The sequence below is a fragment of the Cajanus cajan genome, chromosome 5 (genome assembly GCF_000230855.2).
Source record: "Cajanus cajan strain Asha chromosome 5, NIPB_CcT2T_4, whole genome shotgun sequence".
Taxonomy (NCBI): Eukaryota; Viridiplantae; Streptophyta; class Magnoliopsida; order Fabales; family Fabaceae; genus Cajanus; species Cajanus cajan.
Window position 1 is genome coordinate 43,677,939 of NC_138521.1, and position 24,871 is coordinate 43,702,809.

General features: G+C 37.6%; 2 protein-coding genes across 3 annotated transcripts; one reads left to right on the forward strand and one right to left on the reverse strand.

The window, feature by feature from the left end:
• The first annotated feature begins 181 nt into the window (after positions 1 to 181).
• On the forward strand, positions 182 to 23,992 carry LOC109814559 (WAT1-related protein At4g19185). 2 transcript variants are annotated; one of them, XM_020379018.2, is made up of 7 exons: positions 182 to 538; positions 598 to 660; positions 765 to 881; positions 989 to 1,274; positions 20,852 to 21,007; positions 22,778 to 22,929; positions 23,678 to 23,992. In XM_020379018.2, the coding sequence occupies exons 1-7, from the start codon at positions 345 to 347 to the stop codon at positions 23,868 to 23,870; spliced, it is 1,161 nt and encodes a 386-aa protein (XP_020234607.1). In that variant the 5' UTR covers positions 182 to 344; the 3' UTR covers positions 23,871 to 23,992. The 2 variants fall into 2 exon arrangements, with proteins under 2 accessions (XP_020234607.1, XP_020234608.1); XM_020379019.2 differs by having other exon boundaries at positions 468 to 538; positions 838 to 881.
• LOC145958317 (uncharacterized) lies at positions 16,593 to 17,823 on the reverse strand. The gene is made up of 2 exons (XM_083075245.1): positions 17,073 to 17,823; positions 16,593 to 16,884 (listed from the first exon to the last, which is right to left on the reverse strand). Exons 1-2 carry the CDS (start codon positions 17,821 to 17,823, stop codon positions 16,862 to 16,864), a joined length of 774 nt encoding a protein of 257 aa, XP_082931371.1. The 3' UTR covers positions 16,593 to 16,861.
• Positions 23,993 to 24,871: the final 879 nt, after the last annotated feature.

Below are 24,871 nucleotides of genomic sequence, written 5' to 3' on the forward strand. Positions count from 1 at the left end.
TTATAAGCAACCCTCTATGCCACATCACTGCCACATTAACTCTGGCCTATTTTATGAGTTGCTTAAATTTTAGCAAAGTTACTTCTACAAGTAACAATTTAAGCCACTCATAAAATATGTCAAAGCGGATATGACAGTGATGTGGCATAGGAAATTGTTTATAAGCAGCCTCCGTTGCAGGTGCTCTAAGAGGTGCGTGCAGGCACGGAATCGCATAGAGATTGGAGCTGTTTTCCCCGCCTAAGAAATGCCAACACTCGTTTTTGTACTTTAATTAACAATCAATTTCAAGTTTCAACGCAATCAAAACAACAAAATCCCCAATTCTTGAACACTCTCGAGACATGGCAGTTTCAGCTTCAGGGGGTGAGATATGGAAGGCCCACACCGCCATGGCAATGGTGCAGTTATTCAACGGAGGCTACCACGTCATCACCAAATTGGCCCTCAACGTTGGAGTCAACCAAATCGTCTTCTGCGTCTTCCGCGATCTCATTGCCCTCGCCATTCTCGCTCCCCTCGCTTTCGTTCGTGAAAGGTACCTCGGATTTCGTTTATTCCCAATGCATCGGTTTCTTAACCGTGTCTTGTTTGCAGGCGCACGCGACCACCTTTGACCAAACGCCTTTTGCTGTCATTCTTCTTTCTTGGATTAACCGGGTGAGGTTCTGGTCTGGTGATATGGTCACGTTTTTTCTGTGCTTGTTGTGGTTGTTTTATTTATGCAATGCTGTTTTGGCTGCTGCTTCTTCGTTCATGCTCAGGATTTTTGGCAACCATCTTTTGTTTCTTATTGGCTTAAGCTATACTAATCCAACTTATGCTGCTGCAATTCAGCCGGCCACTCCAGTTTTTACTTTTCTGATGGCGGTAATCATGGGGTCAGTTTCTGTCTCCTTTCGATTTGTGCATTGGTTGGATTGAGATGTACCTTATTCGTGCAATTTGACGTAGAGTAATGTGCGCCTTGATGAACTTATTCGTGCAGTACAGAAAGAGTGAACTTACTAAGATATGAAGGTCTGGCTAAGGTTGGAGGAACTTTTACCTGTGTTTTCGGGGCTGTGTTGATGGTTTTGTATCGTGGTCCAGCGTTGATTGGGGATTCAGAAACGGACTTTGTATCACATAGTGAAATAAGTGCCAAAGGTCAACCAGAGCCTTCTGGATGGTTAATTGGTGGTTTGATGGATCTCGGATTAGACCATTTTCATCTCGGGGTTTTGTGCTTCATAGGGAACTGCATGTGCATGGCTGCTTTTCTAGCCATTCAGGTTCATATCTTTTGATTTTTTTCAATTGATTGTTGATTACTGGGAGCATTATGCAAAAGAAAAAAAATGGTAGTGTTCATTGTCATTTCTTATCGCTATTACTTATGTGATGTGATGTGATGCCCTGCAATTTGAGCAGCTCCTTCCAAAAGTTGCTCACAAAATTAGGATTTTAATCACTTATAAGTTGAGCAATCAAGTGATGAAATCCATTGACACCTACTCCCATATTAACTTGTGTATGTTCCGTGGCTGTAAAAGACAACCTGTAGATATTGCCAAGTATTTCTTCCTTTGACCAACATGGCATTCCTCAATGAAATTCCGAACCATCCTCTTCGTTCCTATCCAATACAAGTTGTCAGCAGTCCTCCTATAGGTTCTGTAGAAACCTGTTGTAAATGGGAAAGATATTTTAGGGAGTATATTTCAGGGTCATAGACTTGTAGCCATCTCGTGATATCTTTGTAAATATTTTCGATTTCGTCCAAAATGCTTGCACAAGTGATAGGTTGCAAATCGTTGTGGCAACTTTGGAATAAACTTCATGCCTACTTTCATTCTCATACAAATGCTTGAGCAGGTCAGTTATGCACTGAACTTCGTACTATTACTTTGGAAAACAATTTAATTTCTGGATTTCTTCTTCGGATTCAATCTCTTGTTGATGCTCTTATCACGGTGGCTGTACTGGTTATCATCTTGATCGAACTGGTGGCAGAGGTCTCTCCAGCATCCAATGCCAAGTGTGTCATAAATATGGTCATATTGCTTCAGTGTGTTATCATTTATTTGAGGGGAATTATATTTCAAGGTATAGCACTTGATACTGCTACAACATGGTTGTCATCTCAATTGCATGTGTATCCATTTTCATTGTATTTTTCTCCTGCTCCAAGTATGCCACAATATCATCTTCAATCTATGACATGGATCAAGCAACCATCACCTGTGCCTTCTCAAGCACCTCAAGCCATGCTAACTAGTGCTGCTTCCCTTCCACAGGCACACTGGTTTCCTGATTCTAGTGCCTCTCACCATGTTACCAATGTTTCATAAAACATACAGCATCACACTCCTGTTGAAGGACCAAATCAGGTGTTAATAGGGAATGGCCAGGGCTTTGACATTCATTCTTCAGGTGCTGCAAATTTTGTATCACCTATTAATCCTAAAATCTCTTTTGTTCTAAATAATTTACTTTATGTACCTCAAAAAACCAAAAATTTGTTGAGTGTCAATTAGTTTGCCAAAGATAATTCTGTATATTTTGAGTTTTATTCTCATTTTTGTTTGGTGAAATCACAGGGTTCTGATGAAGTTCTTCTTCATGGTACTGTCGGTGCTGATGATTTGTACCAGTTTACATTTTTGTATGTTGTTCCTACATCTGTAGCATCTTCTATTAGTAGTCCTAAGAGTTTTACTCAGAATAATGTTTCTGTTAATGTTGTTTCTAGTGTATCTGCTCCCTTTGCCATTTGGCACTCCAAACTAGGACATCCTAGTGCTGATGTACAACACATTATATTCAATAGATGTACTTTTTTAATAAAATTTTTTTGGATTTTTGTACATCTTGTTATAATCATCCTCTTGAACTCATTTACAGTGACCTGAGGGAACTAGCACCTTTTGTAAATAAAGTTTGTCAGTTTATGTCTCAACCTTTAGAACCCCATTAGACAGCAGTCAAGAGAATATTAAGGTACCTAAAGGGGACCATCTCCTAGGGGCGTCATTTACAGCTTGCAACTATGTCTCCTATTTCTCTTCATATTGTGATGTTGATAGGGCATGTGATCCAAATGATATAAGATCTACATCTGGTGTTGCTTCTTTTCTTGGTTCTAACCTTGTTTCTTGGTGGTTCAAGAAACAAACTGTTGTTGCTAGATCAAGAACAGAAGCAAAGTATCTAAGTTTGGCTCTTGCAACAACCGAAACATCCTGGATTCAGTCTTTATTATCCTAGTTGCAAGTATGTCGTACCATTCCAGTTATCTGTTGTGACAACATGAGCACGGTTGCTCATTCATAATCTCATTCTTCATGCTCAAACAAAACATATGGAGTTAGATCTTTTCTTCATTTGAGAAGGGGTTATCAACAAACAGTTACAAGTTGTTCATGTTCTTGGATCTGATCAGGCTGCTCACACTTTAACCAAAGCACTTTATCCTACTCAGTCTCTTGCTCTAAGGGACAAGCTTAGAGTGGTTGATTCTATGGAATCTTCCCCTCTTTCGCTTGTAGGGGGGTATTAGAGTAGACTTTTACTTTGTATTTTTTCATTATGTTGTTATTAGTTGTTACAGTTGTAACTTGTATTGTACGTTTTAGTTCTTATAGCTATAGCTTGTTTTGTTAGTTTCACCACTTTCTGGAGTGGCTATATATATAGCTTGCTCCTTTATGTTGTACGATACAATTACATTTTTACAATTTCAAAATATACAAAGACATTCAGAATTCTCTCTCTCTCTCTCAAAACTTAATAGGCTTTATAAAGCCTTGGGCTCTCCAACTATAATGGCCACTTTTGTAGTATGATTCTCCCAAGGTTCTTATCAATCGGTATCAAAGCCTTTAAGCTTGTCTCTTATCTGTAGACAAGCGACATAAGTGGTGGTGCTGACACTGTAGTGTTCACCTAGGATTGGTACACAACCAGGATGTGGAGCATGGTGGGATGTTAGAACCCATTGCAAGGTATTGGAGTTGAGTTCTACATTGGATGTCTGAGTTTCTAGTATAGGGTTAGGGTTTATAAGGCCTTGAGTTCTTTGACTACAATTGCTAGCTTTTGTGATATGGTTGTCCAAGGTTCTTATGAATACTTTGTCAACTTTCCCTTATGAATTTTATGGTTTGAGACCTTTCTCCCTTTACTGTTAGCTAGTTCCCCAAACACATGGCCGTGCATTTTCCCATCTACATCCTCCTCCGCCTCCATTTCTACTACCATATTCCCTCTAACTTCTTCCTTGTTTTCTACTTCCATATTGATGGAAAACTTGTTGAAGAACCGGATTGATGTTGGTTTCTTCTCCAAGCTCCTCCCTAGATCTTTGGCTCCTTGAATCTCCTTAAGCTTTTCCAAAGCCTCCAATGGAAGATGAGACTTCGGATTTCACCTAGGAAGGTTAAGAACACTCTTCAAGAGGTGTCACTCCTTGGGAGAAGATTAACCACTTCAATTCTCACCACACTCTTGTATGAAGAGGATAAGAGAATTGGATGAATATCAAAGAGGTTTAAGACTTTTGGAAGAGAGAATTTCAAAAGTAATTTCGGCAATCTCTCAAATATATCATCAAAAGTGTTTACAAAATGAAAGAAAAGGCTTATATAGAGAGGTGACTTATGGTGCAAGCTAGTCTAACCATATTTTAAGGAGAACTATGGTTAGCCTTCTTACACTTAAGCTAGCTGTCCTAGTTACTTGGGAGCTTATGGAACAAGCTAAGCTTCGAAGCATGTGGAGCAAGCCAAGCTAGAAGCTTGTACCACAAGCTAACCAAGTGTGTGGGAGAAGCTAGAAGAGTTAGGCGGCCAAACTTGTATTCCTTCACTTAATCCAATCCAAAAATGTTGGAATTGGTTTAGTTAGGTTCACCTAATGAGGGTGAAACCTAGCTAAATCAATTCCTTGGATTAAATGGAGCAAAACAAACCCAATATGTAAAAATTAATCTAGGCCTACTACAGGCCTAATTGCTAGCTTCACCTACACACTTTACTATATGTCACCCCACTTCTACTACTAAAAATATGAAAATCAATGACCCTTAATACATACCCTTAAATCCTAAAGGGATGACCTATAAGAAAAGGAAAAGGTACCTTACAAGTACAAAGGCAAAATACACATATACAAGTATCTATTATAAATACAAGGTACAAGAACTCAAATTATACAAGATATGTACAATAGAGACTATGAGACTAAAAAGAGGAATCATATTCAATGCTCATATTAAGCATAAGTCTAAGAAACACCTCCTCTGTAGAAGTCTTCTCTAGCCTCCTAACTATGGACCTAGTTAAAGGTCCAATGGTCTTCAAGTTTGAACCCTCCTATGGATCAACCTTCACCCTTCTTGGTTTTACCTCTTCCAAAGGGATCTTTGAAGATTAGATTTCCATCACATAGTATACCGTTTAGCTTCTTTTTTTTTTTTTTTTTTTTGTTTTCTACTGCAGTAGTATGCTTTGCAGCCTCACCCACCTTTTGTAGTTTTCCCTCCAGCCTCTTCACCTTAATCTCATGAACACCACAATATTCAATTGTTTATTTCAGCACTGGTAGAGGGGGTGAATAATGTACGTAATAGAGTGCAAAATGAGAGAAACTAAAATTGTAAAAGCCAAAATAAAAATAAGTAGTGCAGCAATTTGGAGACCATTGTTTCTCTCTTTTAACAAGGTTGATTGTCATTTTCTGTATGAATAGAATTGACTAAAACTTCTTATTACTATGTATGTGCAAATTGGAGAACTACTTGTACTACTTGCAGACATCACCAAATTACTCAATAAGAATGGAATAGACTATGTTTATGTTAGGTGCTTGGTAGTATTAGATTTTTGTTACCACTTCTTAGTAATTGTTAATCAGGGATTTAGTTAGTCAATTGGGAAGAGATTAGACGAATTAAGTTGTGTTGCCTATAAATAAGAATACGGGTTGAGAGGGAGAGATATCTTACCATTTCATGAGAGAATTAGGGCATTTGGTCATTGGGAGGTGCTAACCCTTGAAGTTCTACAAGTTAGGCATTGTATAGGAGAGAAATTTCTCATTCTCTCTAATAAAGTAGAAAGAGAGGATTTTATTAATTTGTTTCACACAAATTACATTCATCCCTACCCTATTATAGAGATACATTTGTCCATAAAATAGGTAACTATGAATATAAACAAAATTAAAAGAAATAATGAAAGATTATAAAATAATATCAAATCTCCCAAGGTACTTTTATTTACAAAACTCCTCAAGTTGGTATCAATCATTTCCAACTTACTTATCAGCTCTTGAAATCTACTAGTAGGAAGTCCCTTAGTAAGTACATCTATCACTTGAAGTTCTATAGGGACGTGAGCTGTAAAAATAAGACCACTGTCCAACCTCTCTTTGATGAAGTATTTGTCTATCTTAAAATGCTTGTTCTTGTCATGTTGAAGTGGATTATGAGCAATGTTGATGGCTGACTTGTTGACACAAAACAACTTTATAGGTAGCTCTATTTTAATTCTAAGGTCATCAAGAATAATCTTCATCCATAGCCCTTCACATATGCCTTGTGCCAAGGCTCGAAATTCAACTTTTACACTAGACTGAGCAACTGCATTATGTTTCTTACTCCTCCAAGTCACTAAATTCTCTCCCAGGAACATGCAATATCCAGAAGTAGATCTCCTATTTGTGATTGACTCTACGTAATCTGCATCAGTATATATCTCCATAGACATGGTGTATCTTCTAAATAATAATCCTTTCCCTAGACTTTACTTCAAGCATTGAAAGATCCTATCAACTACCTGCACATGCCTTTCTTCGGGGTCATGCATGAACTGAGTAGCTATACTCACAACATAAGCAATGTTTCATGAACAAAGTATGATCCCTTTGGCTTTGTTTGTATTCCAAAGAAATCATTGTTTGGGTAAATCTCCCAAACCATGCCTGTGGAGATTGCTTGAGTCCATACAAGGTCTTTTTTAATCTACATACCTTGTTTTCTTAATTTGATGCTCTAAATCCTGGGGGAATTTACATGTAAACTTCTTCTAAATCTCCATTTAGGAAGGCATTTTTTACATCAAATTGCTGTAAGCAAGGTTGTCAATCTCGAGAGTTTACGTAATCTCGTGGAGGCTCCGTAAACTCGTATCGTAAACTCGTATCGTAAACTCGTCTCGTAAACTCGTAAGAGATTACTCAATAATAAATAAATAAATAAATAAATAAAAATAACATAATAATTGAATATTTTAACTCCCAAATAGCAAATTACATTAATAATAAATGTTCTTAACACAAATTTAAGATCAAAAGTTCACACAAATGACAAAACACAAGTTCTTAAAAATAGACAAATAAAAAACTAAGACATCACATGAGTAACGGAGGTGAGGAGCAGTGGTGCGGCGCGGAGGAGGTGTTGCGCTCGCGGTGGCGAGGAGCGCGGAGGAACGGAGGTGAGGAGCGGTGGTGTCGCGCGGAGGAGGTGTTGCGCGCGGAGGTGGTGTGCGCGGAGGAGGTGTGTCGCACGCAGAGGAGGTGTGTCGCGCGTGGAGGTGTGTCGCGCGCGGAGGTGTGTCGCGCAGAGGAGGTGTCGCGCGCGGAGGTGGTGTCGCGCAGAGGAGGTGGTTGAGGCGCGGAGGTGAGGAACGGAGGTCAGGAGCTGAGGTGAGGCGTGGAGAAGAGAAAAGAGTCGTGAAAGAGGCGCTGCGGAGGTTAGAGGAGAAAAGGAGACAAAGTGCCCTAACCCACAACACAAAAAGTGCGTTTTGTGTAAGTGAAAAAAAAAATGGTGAACTCTTAATATCGGAGGTAGTCTCGCGAGTTTACACGAGTTTACCCGAGTTTACCGAGATTGCTCCGAGTTCACTAAAAAACGAGTTTACCTCCGAGTTGTACAGGTAAGCTCTTGTAAACTCGTAAACTCGTACGAGTTTACGAGTTGTCACTAGAGATTGACAACCATGGCTGTAAGTCCCAACCAAAATGAGTTGCAAGAGAAAGTATAACCAATTTGTATTCATCTTTGCCACTAGTGCAAAGGTCTCATAGCCTGTCCCATAAGTCTGGGAGTATCCCTTTGCTACCAATCTTGCTTTGTATTTGTCTAGTGTCCCGTCAGTTTTGTTCTTCACTGTAAATTTCCATTTGCACCTTCCAACTTTCTTGTCTTTGGGTTTGTTTACAATCTCCCTTGTTGAGTTCTTTTCTAATGCCTTCATGCCTTCTTTCGTGGCTAGAATATAGTACTTTTCTCTCATAGCCTCTTGGATTGAAGTTGGGATGTCTATTTAATCAATGACAACAATGAAACTTTGAGGCTGAGCAAACAAATGGTCAATACAGACATACTGTGAAATAGGGCATTTAACACAAGATCTTTTTTCCTTAACTCAAAGCAATTGGAATATCATCATTAACCCTTACATCCTTCAAATTACCTTCAAGATCACTCACCTTTGAGTTAGACGATTTCTCTTGTTGTAGAACTAAGGTGGGTTTTTTCTATCTTTGATATTTAATGCCAAAAAAATTATTTTCCTCTTCTTCATTTTGGACATCCGGTAAACACAAAAATGGTAATAATTCAAAGCAAGACTAATCTTTGGGTTCTAAAATTTTCTCCCCTAAAGTTGAGGACAGACAAAGAACTCATTTTCATGGAAAGTGACATCCGTGGAAACAAAGAATTTACGACTTTGAGGGTGATAAAAAAGAAGGAACCAATAACTGTAACAAGTCAATAGGGCTAACACCACTAAGGAGTCGAGTGGGTAACTTGTTTATAAGATAGGTGGAGGTTAAGACAATTTCTCCCTAGAAAGTGTTGGAACCAAACATTTAAAAGAGAAAAGCTCTGACAACTTCTAGGAGATGACAATTTTTCCTTTCTGCATCCTCATTTTGTTGAGGGGTATTAACATAGGTAAGTTCTTTTACAATACCATTATCAATGATAAATTTAGATAAATCATGATTCACATATTCAATACCATTATTAGATCTTATTTTTTTTATGGACTTATCAAATTGAATTTTAAAAAGATGGAAGAAATTGACAAATATTTGACCAACCTCAAATTTATTTTGCATAAGGTATGTCCATGATACCCATGTATAGTCATCAATAAATGTCACAAACCATTTAGCCTTAGAGATAGATTCCATAACAAGTCCCCACATATTACCACTAATTGGAAAAAGGAACAATGGTGTTTAGACAATTAACAAACATCACAATTTAATGATTCAACAAAAACTTTTGTGAACAAATGCGGAAACAAAGATTTAATAAGACTAAAAGAAAGATGTCCAAGTCTCTTATGTTGAAGCCATATTTGAGACATGGCCCAAGTATCTGTCTTCACATGGTGGCTTGAGTTTGACTCCATGTTCTCGTCTTCATTCTTTTTTTGCTTTAGGAAGTATAACCCATCCTGCTCTTTAGCAATTAAAATCGTCTTTCCCATGGCTAGGCCCTAAACGTAATGATGGGAATGAAAAAATGTCACTGAGCAATTCAAGTCTATGGTGAGCTTTTGTATAGAAATAAGACCGTTAGCCAATTTCAGGACATATAATTCATTATGGAAGAAAATATACGGCTTAAGTTGAATGCTGCTAGAGCCAATAATAGGCACCTTATCTCCATTAGCAACTGTAATGAATTGTTTGACATTTGTTTTGGAATATGATGCAAAGAGTGAAGTAAAGGAGGTCATGTGATCTGTTGCTCCAGAATCAAGAATCCAAATTTTTTGAGAAATGAAGTTAGAAGTATTGAAAGAATTCTTATCCTTCATGGACAGTGTACATGAGCCAGAGGACTTACTCATAGATGCAATAATCATTTTTAGATGATCAATCTCTTCCATTGTGATCACCAACAATGGACACTTCTTTTTGGCTCATTGTCGACTTCAACGGCACTGGCGGTGGAGTGAGTTGCAACAGCTCTAATTTTTATTTTTATTTTAGGACAGCGAAAACAAAGCTCCCAAGATTAGGAACACTGATACTAGGTAGAAAGAGAGGGATTCATTAATTTGTTTCACACAAATTACATTCTTCTCTTATCCTATTATAGAGATACATTTGTTTCTAAAGCAGGTAACTATGAAAAGAAAAAAAACTAAAGAAAATAATGAAAGATTATAAAATAATATCAAATTTCTTAATATACTCTTATTTACAACAAATAAGATACCAGGTTTCTGTCAGTTTGCAGCACATTAAACATGATTAACATATACGCTCCAACTTGAGGGGGACTTATAGGGAATAGTCATTAATTTATTAATTGTTATTGGGCTATTCATATTTCACCTGCAGCATGCTTTGTTAGTGTATATAAAATTACAACAAAAAGGGAATATTTTTTTGTTAGCCTTTATTTACTTTTTGCATTCTGTTATATCTTTAGGATATCTTCAGAATCTTTTAGTGGACATCTGTCCAGCCACCTCTCATGATTTTCTCTCTCTACTGGTTGCTTTTTACAACTTTTTTTACACTTTTCTCTCTCTGCTGTATTTTAGGAAGGGTTCCCTATATATTCTGAACCCGTGTATTCATTTGCAAGCAACAATGATAATGAAGCTTCTCTATTACATTTTTATCTCCCTTGATTTTATCTAACATGGTATCAGAGCCTTCTGATCCTGTACCAGAACCCTAAATTTCCTTCCTCATCTCTTCTGTGGCAACATCAAATAATCTCTCTCCCTTTTCACAATTTTTCTCCAATCCATAGCTGAAAAACTTGATGATTCAAATTACCTTTACTGGAGGCAGCAGATCGAACCAGTCATCAAGTCCCACAAACTTCAACGATTTTTGGTTAATCCGCAAATTCCACCTCGGTATTTGACCGATGCTGATCGTGATTCTGATATTGTTAATCCAGCATATGAAACCTGGGAGGTCCAGGATCAAATGCTTCTCACATGGCTGCAATCGACGCTCTCGAAGACCATTCTCTCACGTGTCATTGGCTCCGTTCACTCTTATCAAGTGTGGGACAAGGTTCATGAGTATTTTCATACTCAAACTAAAGCTCGTGCACGACAGCTCTGCACTAATTTGTGTTCCACCACTCTTGATGGTAAATCAATGCATGACTTTTTGACTCAAATCAAAAATATTGCTGATGAACTTGCTGGAGTTGGGAGTCCTGTGTCACTTGAGAATATGTTGATGCTGTTCTTGAAGGTCTGCCTCAAGAATATGCACCTGTGGTCTCTGTTACTGAAAGCAAGTTCGTCACTCCTCCTATTGCTGAAGTGGAAGCTCTTCTTCTTGCTCATGAGTCAAGAGCTAACCGGTTCCGTAAGCAATCTTTTTCTCCTTCTATTAATTACACTCAGGGCTAATCTCGTGGCAGTATTAGTGGTGAATCTTTTAGAGATCGAGGTGGTGGTCACAGTGGGTGTCGCGGTGGTCGAGGTTCGGGCAGAGGCCGTGGTGGTCGATTTGCAAATTTTCAGTGCCAGATTTGCTTCAAGTATGGCCATACTGCCAATGTTTGTTTCTACAGAGCTGATGTTAATTATCAACCTATAGAATCCCTTGTTCTGTATGATCCTACCACACTGCAGCCTGTGTAGGTCACTCCTTCTTCAAATCTTAAGGTCTCCAACACTTGGGTGAATCCTAATCAGAAACAGCCCAGCCAGGATGCTCATGCCAATGTCACACCAAGTGCTATGGTTGCTAATACTTCTCAAGCAGGTGCTAACTCTTCATGGATTCCTGATTCTGGTGCTTCATTTCATGTTACTGGTGAGCCTCAGAACATTCATTAGCTTGAGCATTTTGATGGTCCAGACCAAATCTTCATAGGAAATGGTCAAGGTTTGCAAATCAATGGTTCTGGTTCTTCCCTTTTTGTTTCTCCTATTAACTCTCAATTTAAGTTTCAGTTGAATAATCTTCTTCATGTTCCCCTTATCACCAAAAATCTGTTGAGTGTTAGTAAGTTTGCTAAAGACAATTGTGTTTTCTTTGAGTTTCATGCTAATCATTTCCTTGTCAAATCTCAAGAAACCAATGAGGTTCTTCTTCAAGGTATTGTTGGTGCTGATGGGCTTTATTCTTTTCCAAATCTAAAGCTCCAAAGTCCCTCAACATTGGTCTCTTCTTTAGCTAAAATACCCTCTCAGTCTGCTGTCTCAGCCTCTACAATTTTAGATAATTTCAATTTAAATAAAAGTTCTGATGTATCTAGTTCTTCCACTATGTGGCATACTAGGCTAGGTCATCCTAATTCTCATGTTCTTAAGCTTGTTCTTACACAATGTAACCTTCTCCCATCAAATACATATGTTACTGAATTTTGCTCATCTTGTTGTGTTGGAAAGTCTTATAGACTTCCTTCTTCTGCGTCTCAAACTGTATATTCTGCTCCCTTGGATTTAATTTTCACTGATTTGTGGGGACTATCTCACATTACATCTTTTTCTGGTTATATTTACTATGTTTCCTTCATTGATGCATTCTCTAAGTACACCTGGATATATCCCTTAAAATCAAAAGCTGAAACTCTCTCTATTTTTCAACAATTTAAGGCTATGGCTGAACTATAAATTCAAACACCAATATTAAAAGTGTTCAATCTGATTGGGGAGGGGAATACCGAGCTTTTACTTCGTTTCTTGCCACAGATGGAATAGAACATAGACTGATTTGTCCCCACACACATCATCAAAATGGAGTGGTTGAAAGGAAACATAGACACATTGTTGAAATTGGCCTCACCCTTCTTCATCATGCCTCCTTACCTCTACAATTTTGGGATTTTTCTTTTACCATTGCAGTTTATCTTATCAATAGATTGCCATCTGCTGCATTCAATTTTGATGTTCCTTTCACTGTTTTATTCAACAAATCACCTGATTACAAATTCTTAAGAACATTCGGTTGTGCTTGTTTTCCTTTCTTAAGACCATATGCCAGTCATAAACTTCATTTCAAATCCCAGGAGTGTGTTTTTCTGGGATACTCCAACTCTCACAAAGGTTATAAATGTCTCTCTTCTTTTGGCCGAATTTACATTTCAAAAGATGTCATTTTTAATGAACATAGGTTTCCTTACACAGATTTGTTTCATCCAAGTCCTACTCAAAATGTCTCTCCATGTCAATACTTCACTCTCAATCCGGATTTGTCTCCTCCTTGCAATACTTCACCTGTTCTCTCACAGCAGCCTCCTTTGTCGTCTCAAATTGGTGATCCAGGTGTATCAATCAATCCTACAATGTCTTCTTCATAAAATGTGTCTCCTTCATCTCATGAGTCTTCCTCACATAATGTCTCTTCTCCTACCTCTTCCACTGACACTGAAAGTATTCCTAGAACCATTAATAACCATCCCATGCAAACCTGGTCTAAATATGACTTTCATAATCCTCGGTTACATCCATCTCTGTTCTTGGCTCATAGTGAACCTAAAAATGTTAAGCAAGCTCTTGCTGATCCTAATTGGTTCTCTGCTATGCAACAAGAGTACAATGCCTTAATGCTCAACCATACTTGGGATTTAGTTTCCCTGCCATCTAATCGCAAAGCCGTTGGATGTAAATGGGTTTTCAGAGTCAAGGAAAATGCTGATGGCTCTATAGATAAGCTCAAAGCTCGGATGGTTGCAAAAGGTTTTCATCAAGTGCATGGTTTTGATTTTCATGAGACATTTTCTCCTGTTATTATGAGAGAGAGAGTTGAGAGAGAGAGTTGAGAGAAAATCAATAGACTGTATTATGATTAGAAAATAGGATAATGATATCTGTGGGATATCACTTACATATATAGACCTAACAATCTAGCCAACTTGATGAGTTGGTAACAGTAAACAGAAAAACAGAAAAGATACAGAAAAGATATAGAAAAGATATGCAATATTAAAACAGAACTAATAAAGGTATTTATTAATATAATCTCTTCTCTAATACACCCCCCACAAGCTCAAGGAGGATGAGACAGATCTGATGGATCAGCAACATTGAGCTTGGAACGCAGCGACAGAAAACGCTTGGGAGACAGTGCCTTGGTTAAAAGATCTGCATATTGATGCTGAGCAGGAATATGTGAGACAACCAGAGCTTTACTGATGACTTTTTCTCGAACAAAGAAGATGTCAAGTTCCATATGCTTAGATCTTGCGTGTAGAACAGGATTGTGAGACAGTGCTACTGTGCTTTGATTATCACAGAGCACTGTAGGAGTGTTTAGATGAACTTTCAGTTCCTTTAGAAGGGATTGGATCCACAAGACCTCAGTGACGGCTTGAGCTAAAGCACGATATTCAGCTTCAGTGCTTGACCTTGCAACAAGCAGTTGTTTCTTAGACCACCAAGACACCAGATTAGGGCCAAGATAAATGCAGGCAGCCGAGGTAGATCTCCTGTCATTGGGATCAGATGCCCAATCAGCATCAGTGAAGGCAGTAAGATTGAAGAAGGAGGATGACCGAGCAGGAGTAAGAACAAGACCATATTTAAAAGTCCCTTTGAGATACCTAAGGATCCTTTTGACCACTTTCCAATGCTCCTCCATTGGAGAGCACATGAACTGACTTACCTTATTGACACTAAAGGCAATTTCAGGTCGTGTAATTGTTGCATATTGCAATGCACCAACTACAGATCTATACAAGGTAGGATCATCAAACGAGATTCCTGTTTTAGCAAGTTGCTGACCACCAATCATAGGAGTGGAGATTCCCTTAGAGTCTTCCATTTTAACTCTGGTAAGAAGATCTGAAATGTATTTGTGTTGAGATAGTAGTAACTGCCCAGTAGAGAGTGTTTTAACTTCAATACCCAAGAAGTAGTCTAGACTACCAAGATCTTTGAGAGAGAAAGTTTCATTGAGATGATCAATGATCTTTTGCAACAAGGAGGGGGAATTGCCAGTGAGGATAATGTCATCCACGTAAACAAGCATGTAAATAGTGGCAGATGGAGTAGAAAAAATGAACAAGCTAGGATCACACTTACTCTTGTGAAAACCAAGCTTTAGCAAGACAGAAGTTAATCTGTCAAACCAGGCACGGGGGGCCTGTTTGAGACCATAGAGAGACTTTTGTAGTTTGCAAACCAGATGCTTACTGTTGGGTTCAATGAAGCCGGGAGGCTGAGACATGTAAATGTCTTCTTCAAGCATTCCATTGAGGAATGCATTATTAATATCAAGTTGTCGAAGTGGCCACTGAAAGGTTACAGCAAGGGAGAGAACAATCCGGATGGTGACAGGCTTAACCACAGGAGAGAAGGTTTCAGAAAAATCAACACCAGGTTGCTGATGAAAGCCCTTGGCCACAAGTCTGGCCTTGTACTTGTTAATGGAGCCATCAGGATTCTCTTTAATACGAAAGACCCATCTGCAGCCTATGGGTTTTCGGCCAGGAGGTAACTCAACTAAGGTCCATGTACGGTTGGCATGTAGAGCAGTGATTTCAGCTTGCATGGCAGCAAGCCAATTGGGATCAGTAAGAGCAGTTTTGACAGTTTTTGGTGCAACATTGGACAGCAAAAGTGTAGGGTTAATTCTGGGTTGAACGATCCCATTTTTTGAGCGAGTAGTCATAGGGTGAACATTAAGAGTTGTGGCTGGAGGTGAATTTGAAGAGGATGAAACAGTAAGGGAAGTAGTGCTGTCAGGTGTAGAAGAGGGAAAGGAATTAGACTCAGAGGAACCAAAACTGGCAGAGATGGCAGGTGATATCACAGGAGAGGAAGGTGGGTTGTGTGAACAAACAAGAGAGGGAAGAATAGAGACAGAGGTAGCAGGGGTAGAGGTTTGATTTTTTGAAATAAAGAGATCAGTATAGGGAAATCTGTCTTCATTGAAGATCACATCTTTGCTGATATAGATTCGGCCAGATCTGCTTAGACACTTGTAACCTTTATGACTAGGTGAGTATCCTAAGAATAGACACTCTTCAGACCGGGGTTGAATTTTGTGTTGATTATAGGGTCTGAGTAATGGAAAACAGGAGCAGCCGAAAACCTTGAGAAACTTATAGTCTGGATCCTTGTTATGAATCAATTTATAGGGTGATTGAAATTCAATAGAGGAGGAAGGTAGTCTGTTGATTAAGTAGGTAGCAGTTAAAAAGGCATGATCCCAAAATTTTAGTGGCAAGGCCGAATGATGAAGCATTGCCAATCCAAGTTCAACGACATGTCTGTGTCTTCGTTCAACAGTGCCGTTTTGATGATGAGCATAGGGACAAGTGAGTCTGTGAATAATGCCTTCTTGTTGAAGAAATGGGATTAGAGTGCGAAATTCACCTCCACCATCCGTTTGAACAGATTTGAGAGGTGTTTGGAATTGTTTTTCAGCCAGGGCCTTAAAATTTTGAAAATTGGAGTACACATCTGATTTTCTACGAAGGAGATAAATCCACATGTATTTGGTGCAGGCGTCTACACACGTTAGAAAATACAAATAACCACAACTAGATTCTAATGATGCAGGTCCCCAAACATCTAGAAAAACAAGTTCAAGTGGATTGGAATAAACAGTAGTAGATAGTTGAGAAGGAAGTCTATGAGACTTGGCAATACAGCATGAGTCACAAAAGTCAGAAATTTTATTAATAGTTGGAAGATGAATATTACAAGTTTGTAAAGCTTTAGTTAGGGAATCATGATGAGGATGCCCTAACCGTAAGTGCCACTGTTTATAGGTATTTGAAACACCATGATTACATTTTGCAGAAAGAAAAATACAAGGATCAGATTTTGGAAAGGCTGAGTTCTGCTCAATGTCAACAGTGAAGGATTTCTTCTTTGCTAGATGCGGGTGAAAATGATAGAGACCATCTTCACCAAGTTTCCCTTCAAGAAGAGTCTCGTTCAAATCCTGTGATATGACAAAACAGGAATGAGGATAGAAAACGAAGTAGACATTGTTGTCTTTAGCAAATTTTGAAACACTTATTAGATTTTTGGTTAAACTGGGAACAAGTAAAAGGTCTTTGAGGGACAAAATTTTGGAGGGATGCATAGGGGACTGAAACATATTAGAACCTATTGAGGCAATAGATGTACCTTGGCCATTGGCCATAGCAATGTGTTCTGCACCAGTGAATTGAGCGCTCTGTAGAAGGTATTGAGGGTCTGGGGTTGCATGGTGAGAAGCACCAGAATCTGGGATCCATGCGGTGGCAGTGTTAAGAGTTGGAGGAGCATGAACATGTTGAGCAGGAGGAGCAGTGCGTGAATGGCTAGACTGATTGGAGGTTACTGCAGGAAAGGTGAATCCAGGAGGTGGAATACCAGGACCAGAAAAGGAGCCACCCAAAGGATAAGAGGGCCATGGGACAGGACCAGACTGTCCAAGCATATTAACAGTTCCATAGTATGGAGTAGCACTAGGACCAGGGTGCTGAGGCACATACCCAGATTGAGAATTGGGACCATAGGTGGGGTAAGGAGTAAACAAAGAATGAAAAGGCAACCGAAAACCACCCATGGATAGACTATGGGAAAGCTGATAGCACGTGGAGGCTTCATGTCCACGTTTGTGACAAATTTGGCATTGAACAGTGGACCCACGATTTCGTCCTCCACGAGATCCACGACCACGTCCTCCATGATTATTGAAGCCAGCTTGGGGCTGAGGTGAAAAATTCTGAACAGTATTAGGTGAAGGGTTTGACATCTGGGGTTGCTGGAAAGCCAAATTGACGTTAGGCACACCAGTTGGGACAGAAGTGGCTTGAGCAAGATTGATGGATAGGGGTTCTTGGACGACAGCAGCTTTTGCTTGTTCAAGTCTTGCTTCCTGAGCAAGAATCATGTTCTCAATTTCAGTAGGAGAAAGGATGTCATCACGACTGATAAATGCAGTGACAGTTGAAATCAGAGAGTCATATTCAGGTGGGAGACCACCAAGAATGCACTCAGCATGTTCTCTAGGTGAAACGGGACTGCCAATTGAAGCAAGAGTCTCAACAATAGTACTGATGCGAAGGAGATAATCTGAACACGATCTTGTGCCTTTCTTAATGGTGCGAAGCTCTAAACGTAACTGTGTGGCTTTGATTTTGGTGAGTGACTGAAAATGCTGAAACACCATGTCCCAAATCTGATATGAATGACGACATGAGACAACACGAGCCTGAATTGGTTCGGAGAGTGTTGTGAGAAGCCAGGAAAACAGCAGAGAATCCTTGCGATCCCAGACAGTGTATTCGGGATTGATGGCATTGGCATCACGATCCTCAGCAGTAAGAAACTTTAGCGGGATTTTGGGATTGACAACAAATCGTTCCAGATCGTGTGCGCGAATTACCGCGTTAACCTGTTGCTGCCAAGTTAAAAAATTCCTGTCATCCAGTTTGCATGTGACAGATTGCGAGAAGGTGTGCGAGACAGAATTGTTGGAGGTTGCGGAAGCGGAGGCCATTGGAGCAAATCAGAGAGAAAGATCACAAGAAGACGCGCAAGACCAGTGCGAGCAGAAATCAAACGAAGCAGCGCTGCGAAGTCGAACAGAGAGGACGCGAGCAAACAGGGAATCGCGCGAAGGAGGCGCGAGATACAGAGGCAGCACGCAAAGAGGGCGCGAAAGGCAAAGCCACACAAACTGGGAGGGAGGAAACCCGGATCTCACCGTGCTTACGATGATACCATATGAGAGAGAGAGTTGAGAGAGAGAGTTGAGAGAAAATCAATAGACTGTATTATGATTAGAAAATAGGATAATGATATCTGTGGGATATCACTTACATATATAGACCTAACAATCTAGCCAACTTGATGAGTTGGTAACAGTAAACAGAAAAACAGAAAAGATACAGAAAAGATATAGAAAAGATATGCAATATTAAAACAGAACTAATAAAGGTATTTATTAATATAATCTCTTCTCTAATAGTTATTAAACCTATAACTATTCGAATCATTATCACTCTTGCTCTCACCCATAACTGGGACCTATTTCAGCTTGATGTAAATAATGCCTTTCTGAATGGCAATCTAGAAGAAACTATTTACATGGTGCAGCCTCCTGGCTTTGAAGCTGAGGATAAGACTTTGGTTTGCAAGCTCAACAAGGCTCTCTATGGCTTGAAACAAGACCCTCGACAGTGGTTTGACAACTTGAAATTGACTCTTACTCAGTTTGGTTTTCAAGCTAGTAAGTGTGATCCATCTCTGTTTTGGTACAAACATCAAACTCATACCATCTTTATTCTAGTTTATGTGGATGACATCATTATCACTGGCAGCTCTTCTTCCCTCATTAACCAAATCACCAATCAACTTGACTCCATTTTTTCTTTAAAGCAATTGGGAAGCTTGGATTACTTTCTAGGTATTGAGATTAAATACTTGCCTGACAAATCTCTGGTTCTGACTCAAAGCAAGTACATTCGGGATCTTCTCATTAAAACCAATATGGCTGAAGCTCATGGTGCTCCTTCTCCTATGTTCTCTAACTTCAAATTGTCCAGGTCTGGGAATGACTTCTTTCATGATCCCACTCTTTTTAGATCTGTTGTTGGTGCCTTACAGTATGCTACACTCACAAGACCTGAAATCAGTTTTGCTGTTAACAAAGTTTGTCAATTCATGGCTAATCCTCTTGACTCTCACTGGGTGGCTGTCAAACGAATCCTAAAGTATTTAAAAGGCACACTCTCTTATGGTCTTCATATGCAACCTGCTGCTATAGACGGTCCCATCTCTCTTACTGCTTTCTGTGATGCTAATTGGGCCTCTGATATTGATGACAGGAGGTCCACTTCTGGTTCTGCTATCTTTTTTGGACCCAATTTGATATCTTGGTGGTCCAGGAAACAGCGCGTCATTGCTCGGTCCAGCACAGAAGCTGAATATCGCAGTATAGCTCAAGCTTCTGCTGAGTTAACTTGGATTCAAGCTCTTCTACAGGAACTTCAAGTTCCCTTATCTACACCTACTTTGCTCTGTGACAATCAAAGTGCAGTGGCCATTGCCCACAATCCTGTCTTCCACAGCAAAACAAAGCACATGGAGATTGATGTGTTCTTTGTTCGTGACAAAGTTCTCTCCAAGCGACTTCTGGTTTATCACATACCCGCTCTCGATCAATGGGCTGATCTTCTTACTAAGCCACTGTCTGCTACTCAATTTGAAGTTCTTAGGGGCAAACTCAACGTGTGAAGTTTTTGTGACAAACCTCCACCTTGAGTTTTAGGGGGGCTGTTAGTGTATATAAAATTACAACAAAAAGGGAATATTTGTTTGTTAGCCTTTATTTACTTTTTGCATTCTGTTATATCTTTAGGATATCTTCAGAATCTTTTAGTGGACATCTGTCCAGCCACCTCTCATGATTTTCTCTCTGCTGGTTGCTTTTTACAACTGTTTTCACACTTCTCTCTCTGCTGTATTTTAGGAAGGGTTCCCTATATATTCTGAACCCGTGTATTCATTTGCAAGCAAGAAAGATAATGAAGCTTCTCTATTACATTTTTATCTCCCTTGATTTTATCTAACATGCTTTATTTCTTGGTATAGATATAGAGAGAAAGAGACTAACAGTACTGAGTTAGTTATTTCCCTTTCCATTTATAATTTTCTGCAACAGTCACAATGAAAACTTCCCTTTCTTCATCTCCATTAAAAAATATTGTAAATTCACACATTTTTCATTATTGGATGACTCCCCAAAGTTGTCATGCTTCTTGTCAGAGTGAATAATGATATGCAGAAAAGCCGCTCTTCAAATTATGTCTTTTAAAATTTCTTCAGTTTTAAAATTTTTTATGATATTAGGTTCTATTATATTTGAAATATATGTTATATTTAATGTTTAATTTATTATCATGAAATATTTTCAGGCTCCATTATTAAAAAAGTATCCTGCAAACCTATCTGTCACAGCATATTCATACTTCTTTGGAGCTGCACTGATGGTAACTACATCATTCTTTGCAACAAACGAGTCAACTGACTGGAGATTGACACAGTCTGAAACAATTGCCGTAATTTATGCCGTGAGTCATCAACCTTCACTATCATGAGCCATTATTAGTTATCTCTGATCATTTTGGTCCATGTTCTTTATTCATCATTTGTGTGGTTTTATTCTTGAACACTTCAAATGTCAGTTTTATTTTTTAATGGAAGCATTCTCACTTGAGTATTTAGGTGTCAATATTGTGATTTTTACTACTATTTTTTATCTAGGTGCGCCAAGTTTTACAATTGAGGAAAATGAAAAGTTGTTTTTGCATGCAGTTTTATAAGATTTCCTCAATTTTTGCTTTTAATGTTGGATTTAATTTTGATATACTGAGTATACTTTACACTATCTGCGCTTACCTATATGATTCCACTTCATGCTGAGAAACACTCAAAGGATTTTTCTATAAATGAAAACTCATAACTCTTGGTTATTAAAATGATATAGGAATTTATGTTTGTTGATAATGTGAAGAATTTTACACTGACAGTTGATCAACTTCAAAGTCCTGAACTTTTGATTCTAATTCAATGCTGAACCTGTTTTTGTTGGGAATTCATAGTAGACCTTCAAACAATACTCCTCAAGCATATTCTGAAATCTAGTTGCATTTAACACTTGGTGACAATATTTAAGTAAATTACTATTAATCCCCATTACATTTTTTTTTATTTTTATAATTTTTAACTTTCACTATTTATTACTGTAGTTTAAATGCGTTTATGTATGTTACGAGTTCATATTATAAACCTTAGGTCATATGCAGTTCACTATATCTTTGATTTGACACATCACACATACAAATTTGATGGCATTATTCAAAATTTCAAATATAGTTACGAAGTTATTTTATGCTGTCTTGTATATATGATCTATTTTTTTTTATTCTTTTGGCTTTTTTTTTTTTTTTTTGCATTTGTCAATCTATTGATATTAATTAAAGATGAAAAAAAGCAAAGAGCAAAGCTATTATGATTCAAATGAAACCAAATGTTTGTGTTCCAAATGATGACCAGAATTTTGTTCTGCAAATGATTGCTTAGCCAAAATCATGTCCGACAATTGAAAAATACAAGCATAAAATCACTGAACAAGCTTTGGTAAAGCATTTGTCCCTGGCACGGTTAATATTTGCAACCAAGTGCTGTTGCATATCCCATTTATATGAACCATAGTCTACAATTTTGTAACCCAAGCAACTAGACTTGGCCTTAGAAATTGGAATTGTTAGGAAAACCTATTTCTTTGTTGGACCACGATTAGAATATGATGGGATTTCCCTGGTATGGTTTGATGGTTTCATTTTGTCTGTTCATGCAAGAGTGGGCAAAAGACATTTAAATTGACACAAATGAAAGAGGTTATGGGCCTGTTTGAATAAGTTTTTCCAGAAGGTCTTCTAGGAGAGAAAAAGAAGAAAAATTGAAGTTTCTCCATAAACTAAAACTAACTTATACATGAGTTAAAAATAAGATTTTGGAGAAGTTAATAGGAGAATGCTTCTACAAATTAGCTTATGCATAAGCTAATTTTAGCTTAATGAGAAACTTATTTCATTTTTCTCTGTTCTCTTCTAGAAGTGATTTTAGAAAAGTTACCCAAATAAATCCTATGAATGAGGGTGTTTTTATTTGAGTCATGAAAGGAATGCAGTTCTTAATTGTTCCAGAATTTTTAGAACTAAGCGATTTTTATTTGACTTTACTTTGATACACTCAGATATTTATATCAACTTTTAATCAATTTCTTTGGAGGATTTTTAGCATGCAGAGTCTTACAGATGTTTCCCTTGCTTGTTCAGGGATTTATTGCATCTGCCCTTAATTATGGACTCATTACGTGGTGCAACAAGATCTTGGGGCCAGCCATGGTCGCCCTTTATAATCCACTTCAACCTGGAGCTTCTGCTCTCCTATCCAGAATTTTTCTGGGAAGTCCAATTTACATGGGAAGGTACATGTCCTATTACCTCCTAGTTTTTTAATGCATTGTTGACTGTAAGTGATTATAATCCTACTTAACTCGTGAATGCTAATTCAAAAAAGCAGCACAGTATACTGTTTTCTTTTCCAGAAAAGATGCATAGTTTCGCATGTAGATTTATGTAACCATATAATGGAACATCATGATGTATCAGCTATTTATTTAGGTGGTGTTTGGAAAGAGCTTCTATGTACTTTATTTAAGGTTTGTTTAGATAAATTTCTCCATAAATACTTCTTGGAGGAAAAAATAAGAAGAAAAAATGAAATATTCTTTCCCATAAGTTTAAATTAGCTTATGCATAAGTTGTAGAACCTCTCATAACTTCTCCAAAATAGTTCAAATAAGCTGCATAAGCTAGTTTTAGCTTATCACTTATTTCATTTTTTCTCTCATAAGTGTTTCTAGATCCAAACAGCCCTAAACTTATGAAAATGACTATCGAATCTTAAACTCTTTCCGGTATATTACAGTGAGCTTATTTTTGTAGTTATTGAAATATGTTTTTTTTTATATAAATATTTTAAAAAATTTCATGATTTAATTTATGTCATGAGATTTAATTTGGTAAGAACTTATTGAAGAGGCACTTGATTATATGTTGTATATGTAAATGCTTCCTAGTTTGTACTCTGTTTCCAGTAGTAGCATTCTGGAACAATTTACTTTATTGTTTCAAGTTTCTTATGTTTTTAATTCTTTTTGTTCATGACAACAGCATCATAGGTGGATCTTTGATCATTTTTGGTTTGTATGCGGTTACATGGGCGTCTTATAGAGAAAGGCATGCAGCTGTTGGAGTTATTTCTCATGGCTCTTGGGTCTCTGAATCCCTTGTCCATGACAAGAGTTCTTTTAGAGTTAACATTTTCTCAAGCCCCCCAAGCCTGTCCCCAAAGCCTTCAGATTAACCAAATTAATTGTAGAATTCCATGTAAAATGTCGTCTCATAATTCTTTGTTGTCTTTATACATAGTTGTTTTTGAGAATTAAGAGAATCCACGTTAAAAAAAATTATTAACTTATCTACAAATGTGACAAGGCAATCCATAATCTTAAAAATGATTTAATAAGAATATTTGTTTTCAAACCATAAACTTAATCACTTTTAGAATTGTATTTTTTATGTTGTAAAAACAATTGCTTTATTAAAATAAGTATAATTGGGGCAATTTTGACTTTTATTGGAGTAAATTTATTCTAATAAACAGAATGAGTGTTTTAAGCTTAATAATAACCAAACTAGTTTCTGGAATGTAATTATTTTATACATTATGGAAACTAGGTTTTATAATATAGTTATCTTTTGATAAACTGTCAAAATTAATTTTTGTAATGAAGTTATTGTTCTGCAATGTATGAAAAAAAAAAGAAAAAACTACAATACGGATATTTATATTACGAAAATTAATTTCTAAAAAGAGATGGAGGGAGCAAATAGAATCCCCCATTTTCGCATAACATTGTTTATGACGGGTAATAGATAATGGGCAGGCTTGCTAATCAAATTTTAACACAACTTTAACTTCTTTTTTATTTTTGCTGACTGTTAACACATCTTTAAGTTTAACGGAGCATTGGAGGCAAAGATGACAAATAAATTCGTTTTATTATATACGTAATACACACGTATATATTTTGATAAAATTTGTATATATATATATGTATATATATATATATATAAAAGGAAAGTTCAAACGGTACCGGTGTAACTTTTACTAAGTGTTACACCGTTCAATAACTTTATATTAATGTGAATTTTGAAAATTCAACCGTTAGATTGAAAGTTCATATCTCTTAGATCATATATGTCAAATATTATATTAATCTAAGATGATTTGATACTTTATTCTCGTAAAACAAAATTGACGTAATATATACATTTCAAAATATATTAAAATATGAATATTTT